Source organism: Telopea speciosissima, chromosome 4 (assembly GCF_018873765.1).
Source record: "Telopea speciosissima isolate NSW1024214 ecotype Mountain lineage chromosome 4, Tspe_v1, whole genome shotgun sequence".
In the NCBI taxonomy this organism is placed as follows: domain Eukaryota; kingdom Viridiplantae; phylum Streptophyta; class Magnoliopsida; order Proteales; family Proteaceae; genus Telopea; species Telopea speciosissima.
Genome location: NC_057919.1, coordinates 55,557,587 through 55,564,998, shown reverse-complemented (window position 1 = coordinate 55,564,998; position 7,412 = coordinate 55,557,587). Strand labels below are relative to the sequence as shown.

The window sequence follows — 7,412 nt, the reverse complement described above, 5'->3', positions numbered from 1 at the left end:
CAAATACTCTGATCTATGGATGTTACATCTGAATCAATGCAGACATCCAGAAATTTATGCAACCAAATGTAGGGTAAGGTTTCTTTTTTGTATACACTGTGTATTAGAAATTGCACATTTGACTCCAAAATAGAAATAATTAAAAATAACGGTAGCCCTAACACATTAAACTGAAGTGGACCCATGTCTCTCTCTCTCTCTCTCTCTGTCACTTGACCCACGTGCATTTGCACGTGCACGTTTGCTAGTATATATATATATATATATATATATCATATAATGCAAGCACACATGATTATAAGTTCAACCTTTTCTTTATCGATCATAATAAGTTCATCCTTTTCTTTATGAGAGTAAATATGATCCAAAACTTTTTCTTATTTAATTTTGAAAAAAAACATTCAATACCGATTCTTAGAACCCTATTCAATTGTGGTGTAGTCGTATACGAATGAAGGGCATGATTATTTATCGTCATCCTCATTTTTCTCTGGCTTATCACAGATAGTCTGTTCAGGGTTCCAAACTCAAAGGTAACAATTAAACATGAGAGTTGTGCTTGTTGAAGGACATAACCCAACAAGACTCATTGACCTCTTATTAATGGTCAGGGACTCATGATAATAGTGTTTTGTACAAGCAACGGTGCTACAGTCTACAGACCTTAGAGACATGATTATAAAGTTCTATATATATATATAGATAGAGAGAGAGAGAGTGTGTGTGTGTAGTAACGTGGATTCTTACTTCACTCTTGGAGATATGTGGGCCTTCAAAGGAGTCTTCATCACAACCTCAAAATTTTGCATCGGTGACAAGTCAACATCTTCTCCCTCAACAGCCATCCATTTGAAATCTTTGATCAGATTAACTACAAAATACTCTATAAGAAGCAATGCCAGGTTATATCCAGGGCAAATCCTTCTCCCCACACCAAAAGGCAACATCTTTATCTCCTTCCCCCCTGTTATATCAAATCCTTCACCACTCAAAAATCTATCTGGACAGAACTCCATTGGATTCTCCCACACATTTGGGTCCCACCCCATTTCTGCTATATTGAAATACACAACAGCATTCTTAGGTATGACAAGGCTGTTTAAATGAAACTCCTCTGTCACACTATGTGACATCCCAAAGTGAAATGGAGGATGTCGCCTTAGCCCTTCTAATATTACTGCCTTCAAGTATGGCATCTTCTGCAAATCTTCTTCTGTGATCTCTTCATCTTCTTCTCCCAAAACCTTTTTGATTTCAGAATATAGCTTTGCTTGGATATCTTGATACTTCACCAGATTGGCCATTATCCATTCCATTGCAGTTGATGTTGCATCAGTGCCTGCATTAAGAAACTCTGAGCATAAAGTCCTCAGCTCAAACTCGTTGAGCTTCCTTCCTTCATCTGGAAGCCAAATCTTGAACAGTGTATCAATATAAGATACTACTAACTGATCATCTGTGTCATGATGATTCTCCTCCTTTCGTTCAATCTGCTGGGTTCTTATCAACGAAGTGAGAACATTTGCACGGTGGTGTGACAGATCGAGTAGTTCCTTCTGCAAATTCTTAAAGATTATCTTCCCCAAATTTGGAATGTAGGTCAGGATTCTGAACCTAGTGAAGTTGGCAGAGAATGTTCTTTGAGAAGCTTCAGCCTTTTTGATTATCTCCTCATCGAAATTTTGGCCGAAACACATGGAAAATACTAAGGAAAAGATGGAGAGGCGAAGGTGTGTGGTCACGCAAATGGATTTGCCAGATTCAGATTGGTCTTTGAGCTTGCTGATAAGTGTATGCAAGGCCCACTTGCGGGTGTTCCTGTAGCTGTAGAGGATAAAAGAGGGTCAGATCTCATCATCATGTAAAGTTTGTTTGTTTTTTTGTTTTTTTTTTTTTTTCAATTGTTGAACAATGGTATATGCAAACAACCGCAAGTTCAGTTGGTTAGAGGCATTGCAAGTTGAGGGCATGTCCCCCAAGAGGTCAAGGGATCGACTCTCCTGGATTGCATATTGTGCCAGAAAGGCACCTTTCTCCCCTTCCCCCCCCCCCTCCTCCTTAGTTGTAGGATAGACCCAAAAAAAAAAAAAAAAAAAACCAATGGTAGACTGTAATTTGACTAATTTGGTGAACGATACGTACAGGTTTTGCTAGTCACCAATACTGATACTGTGCCGATACCGTATTGGTAGCATGATACGGACAAGGGGTAAAATGGTCAGAAAACTCATTTTTTTTAAGAGATTCAGGGGTAACTTTGTCTAATACAGCCGATTCCGTATCAGTATCATATCATTTTTGCATGTTACTGATACACCGTGCACTAAAACCATGTTTCCCTCTAAACAAACAGGGTTTTATTAGGGAAGTGCTTTTGATCGAATAGAACCTATTGCCTTGGAAATCTACTTAACTCACTCTATTGGGGATATAATTCCTGAAGAATGTATGCTAAGAGTGGCAATGGACATTCTATTAATTCATGGACAGATCACATCTCCCTTGAGTTTAATTCAGGGATTTCTTTCCCCTCTTGCTAGAGATGCCCCAAAGAGGGTAACAGATTTATGTGCTTTATGTGCTTCAGTTACAATGCATATTTTTTTTCACTCTCCATATTCAAGGGCTTTGTGGCTTGCCTAACCTCTAGGAGTTAAAACTGCTTTTCTCAATGGAGAACTGGACGAGGAGATCTTTATGGCTCAGCCTGTGGGCTTTGAGAATAAGGGACATGAGCGCAAAGTATGTCGTCTCCAACGTTTCATCTATGGTCTTAAACAATCGTCCAGACAGTGGTACGTTAGATTTCACCATGCCATTACCACCGCGGGTTTCGACATGATTGAAGAGGACCACTGTGTGTATGTTAAACGGTCCAAGGCAGGGTTTCTTATCCTATCCTTATATGTTGACGACATCTTGTTGACTAGAAATGACATTGAAATGATTGTCTCCACTAAAAAGTGGTTGTCCTCTACTTTTGAGATGAAGGACATGGGTGAGACCAACTTTGTGTTGGGCGTGAAGGTTGTGAATGTAGGAGACTTCTTAATCTGTCTCAAGAGACTTACTTAAAGAAAGTCCTGGAGCGATTCCATATGAACAACTCAAAACCCATTAACACTCTAATGGACAAGGCATGCACTTTGAGCCTAGACCAGTGCCTTAAGACTGATGAAGAAAAAAATCAAATGTCCAAAATACCCTATGCGGCGGCAGTAGATAGTCTGATGTATGCGATGATGTGCACACGTCCAGATATATGCTTCTCTGTTGGCATGGTTAGCCGTTACCAGAGCGACCCAGGACCGGTTCACTGGCAGGCAGTGAAGAGAATCCTCCGATACCTATGTGGGACTACAGACCTCTCGCTCACCTTTAGTGGTTCAGACTTGAGACTAAGAGGGTATAGTGATGCTGATTGGGCTAGTGACAGAGACGAACGCAAGTCCATTTCGGGGTATGCGTTTTTCCTATGAGGCAGAGCTATTACTTGGAGTAACAAGAAACAGACTTGCATCGCCCTATCCACGATGGAGTCGGAGTAAGTCGCATGTTCAGCAGCAGTTCAAGAGGTTGTTTGGCTCAGAAGGTTCTTGTAGAGACTTAGTGTTTCTGCTCACTCAGACGATGATGTGCTTATACATTGTGACAGCAAAACAGCGCTGGCATTTGTGAAGGACTCCAAGTTTGATGGTAGAGCCAAACACATTGACTTACGATACCACTACTTTCGAGACATGGTCGCGTAAGGTGAAGTTGTTCTACAACACATCTCCACTAGCAATATGTTGGCTGACCCTTTGACAAAGCCGATTACTATAGATGTTTTCCTAGTTCATGTTAGGAACCTGGGACTCAAGCGGATATGATGTGTATTTTTTCGTAACACTTTTTATGGATGGACATTTATTAGTATTTCTCTTACATTTATTAATGAGTATATATTTGTTTGAGCAATTTTGTATGTATACATTTATTATTGTAAAGATGTCACTAGGCATTGAATCAACCTGCTCACACGGGTGATTCGCCTCGGCGCTTGAGAATAACAATCGAGATGAGCACATGAGCATTTGTGCTTGTCGGGCGCCTTAGTCGGAGCTAAGATGAGACCTTTACTTGGTCCAACTTAGAAGATACCACACTTCTAAGTAGCCTGTTAAATATCCGGATGTGAGATTCTAGGCAGAAACCATGAGAGTGATTGTGCTAGAAACTCAAGTTAGGCGCTTGAAGCAGCGGCTAGACTAAGATCCGTATGGCGTTTATATTTACGTGAGTGACATGCCCACCTTAGTGGGAGTTGCACAATAGCATGCATATCATACGGCATGTGCTTAAAACGACCGATAGTGAGTGACTGAATGGATCCCTGCTTCGTCACTGTGTGAACCACGTGGATTATATTAATCTCACAGTATCTTTATCACCTAAGACAATGTCATGAAGAGGACATCCAATGACGCTACTTTGACGTTCTCCCTAGGATCATGGATGATGCAATCCAGCGGGAAACGATTGGAAAAGCTGTTGGGGATAATTGGATTGACATGAAGGGCTCAGGGAAAGCCATCTGATATTACACCTTTGTTTTGTGACTCATTGCCCGGGCGACTTGTCGTATTTGTGATCGACGTAGTCATGAGTACATTGCATACAAAGGGTTAGCACTGCTCATCATGAGGGGTCGAGAGTGCTAGATCTGGTGTAATTGGATCATTTGGAGTATTTCGAGATTGTTTGTGAGTGATGTACTATGTTGGCTAGATGGAAGTTTGATATAGTATTCCTACCCTGTATTATCTCGTCAAGTCGCACGCCCCATTTCCTATATGAAGGATAAACACGGAATGAGAGAAACTTGAAGGCATACTTAAACTTATGCGCCCTATGTGGATGAGTGGGAGATGTTAAACGATATTGGGCCACGGGCCCGGTCCAGACCACCCACAAGGGGCAGACCGGCTTAACCCGCATAGGGGAGAAGGAGCCGGTCACTTAAGTGACCAACTCCTCTCCTCCCTCTCTATTAGCGTCCCAGTGGGGATCTAAAAGGGGTGGTCCAAGGTTTTGGCTTAATATATCTAAGATAGGCCAAAACCCTAGGGCAGTGCATAAGAAATTATTCTCTCCCTCTCTTCAAGTCCAGTGTTTTTCTTTTGGGTTTCCATCCCTGCTGTCCAGGGATTTGTGGTGTGGATTTCTCTAAGAAGAAACCTGTAGAGATCGTGGAGCGTTGTTCGTGTGCTCAGAACCATAAGCTTGGCTATTGATCCTTCTTCCGCTGTGCTTCCATACACATTCAGGTATGATCCAAACCCTAGTTTATTTGTATCTTGGTGTTTATGAATCAACAACCAATGATCATAAAGGAGGAATCAGTTTTGTGATTAGAGATCATCTCAGTAAGCTGTGCTTTGCTGTTTCTGAACCATTGGTTTTTTCAGCAATTCTGGTAGTGGAAGGCTTTGCAATCAGATCTGGTATGCTGCTAGCTATTGGTGAGTGCCTGGAATTTCTTGAAGTGGAGTCGGACAGCAAAGAAATTATCTTTTATATCCTGAATGAGAATAGATGTCCTCCAGCGGATCTGCTTCCTATAGTTAATGACATCCGTCATCTCTGCTCTTATTTTCAGCAGATTTCCTTCTCTTATTGTCCTAGAGAGATCAACATTTTAGCCGACTCTTTAACCCAGAAGGCCCAATCCCTTTCGAGCAGGATTGATTGGTCTAATTCCACTCCTTGGCTCCAAGAGCTTTGTCTCGCGGATGCTTTGGCTGTAGCTCGTCTTTCTCAATAAATTGCCATTTATTTAAAAAAATGGTTTTGTCCTGGGTAGGGGTAAATCAAACTCAGTTTTGATAGACCAGCACTGGATCCCAAACCCCTGCTGGATCTTGTGGTGTTTTTAGAGAAAACAAGGATTGTCATGTCTTAAGTTTTGCTAATTTTTTAGGCAGAGCAACTGTAGCTTTGGTAGAAGACTGGGCTGCTCTACAATTTTTAATTCTTGCTTATATGTAGGGGCTATACTCTGATGTATACTTCTTAATACTATTAATAATCACACCAAAGAATTTCCTTGAATCTATTAGAGGATTAATTACTGATCATAGAAGACTACACTGGTGAAGCATTTTGAAGTAGAGAAGGTCACACATGGATACCAAGAGACCTCGTGGCTGATTCAATAGCTCATTTTGCTGTTCCATCAACCTTCAAATGTTTGACTATCCCCACCCACTCTTCTGGCCCAACTACTAATTTTAATTAGTTGTAAAGTAAAAAAAAAAAATTAAGAAATACCTCTTCAGCCGAGAAGGGTGGAGGATCTCAGAAGTGAGATTCCTGCGGAGGAGACGCCAGTATGGGCCATAAGGAGAAGAGCTGATGGCTCTTTGCAGCTTGCTAGTGGCAGATTGATTAAGCGTCTGTGGGCGATCGGCAAAGATGGCTCCATTCTGGATGAGGGCTTGATGAGCAATGGAAGGGCTATTAATGAAAATGTTGGGTTGAGAGCCAATGGGGACAGTGATGATGGGACCGTACTTGGTATGGAGCTTGCTGAGGATTGGCTCGAGATCTAACAAGCTCTCACGAAGCCACAGGAAGTTGCCTATGATGGGTACTGTCCAAGGACCTGGTGGGCATCTGGGATTTGTGTTGTGTGAGAAGAAATCAAGGAGAGCTTTGAGGGTAGCACAGAGGCATAGAGTGGCGAGGAGGAGGAGGAGGATGAGCCAGATCTCCATGTGAGATTTCACACTCACAGAGAGAGAGAAAGAGAGAGATGAGTTTGTAAACACTTCTTTAGACTTGTATAAAGTCCAATATATGGACTCCTCTAGGTGTTGGATCGTCACAACAGTGTCGTCTTCCTTTACCAAAAAAAAAGTGTCGTCTTCATATTAATTATCATTATTTGGAGGATATGATAAGATTTACATGCTTTATTATATGTTATGCCATGTGTTTTTTGTTTAATGTAGTAATAAGATAAGATTTCCATGCTATATTATATGCTATGCCATGTTAGTGTAATATAGTTGTTCCGTAGACTTCTTTCTGAGACTTCTTTCATTATGTACAATAAAGGATGCCACGTTGCCCCACCGATGTAATGTCATGTATGATGGAAGTCTTGTAACCCATTGCCCCACCGATGTAATGTCATGGATGATGTAAGTCATGTAACGCATTGTAAAGTGTAAAAAAAAGTGTAATTATTACACTTATAAGAATGCATTCTCTGCTTGGAAGCATAAGTGTGGCCCTTGTACCACCACAGGTCAATGGGAGTACAAGTAAAAGCATCAATAGGGATGAGATTTCCATTTTTTCTAGGGGTGGGGAGGTCATTTTATCCCATCTTGCGTGTACAAGAACACTAATAGAAACATTAAGAG

At 41.3% G+C, this 7,412-nt stretch overlaps 1 protein-coding gene across 1 annotated transcript; it reads right to left on the bottom strand.

The window, feature by feature from the left end:
• Nucleotides 1–732: 732 nt before the first annotated feature.
• On the bottom strand, nt 733–6,796 carry LOC122660488 (cytochrome P450 89A2-like). The gene is made up of 2 exons (XM_043855813.1): nt 6,313–6,796; nt 733–1,824 (listed from the first exon to the last, which is right to left on the bottom strand). Exons 1-2 carry the CDS (start codon nt 6,756–6,758, stop codon nt 744–746), a joined length of 1,527 nt encoding a protein of 508 aa, XP_043711748.1. The 5' UTR covers nt 6,759–6,796; the 3' UTR covers nt 733–743.
• Nucleotides 6,797–7,412: the final 616 nt, after the last annotated feature.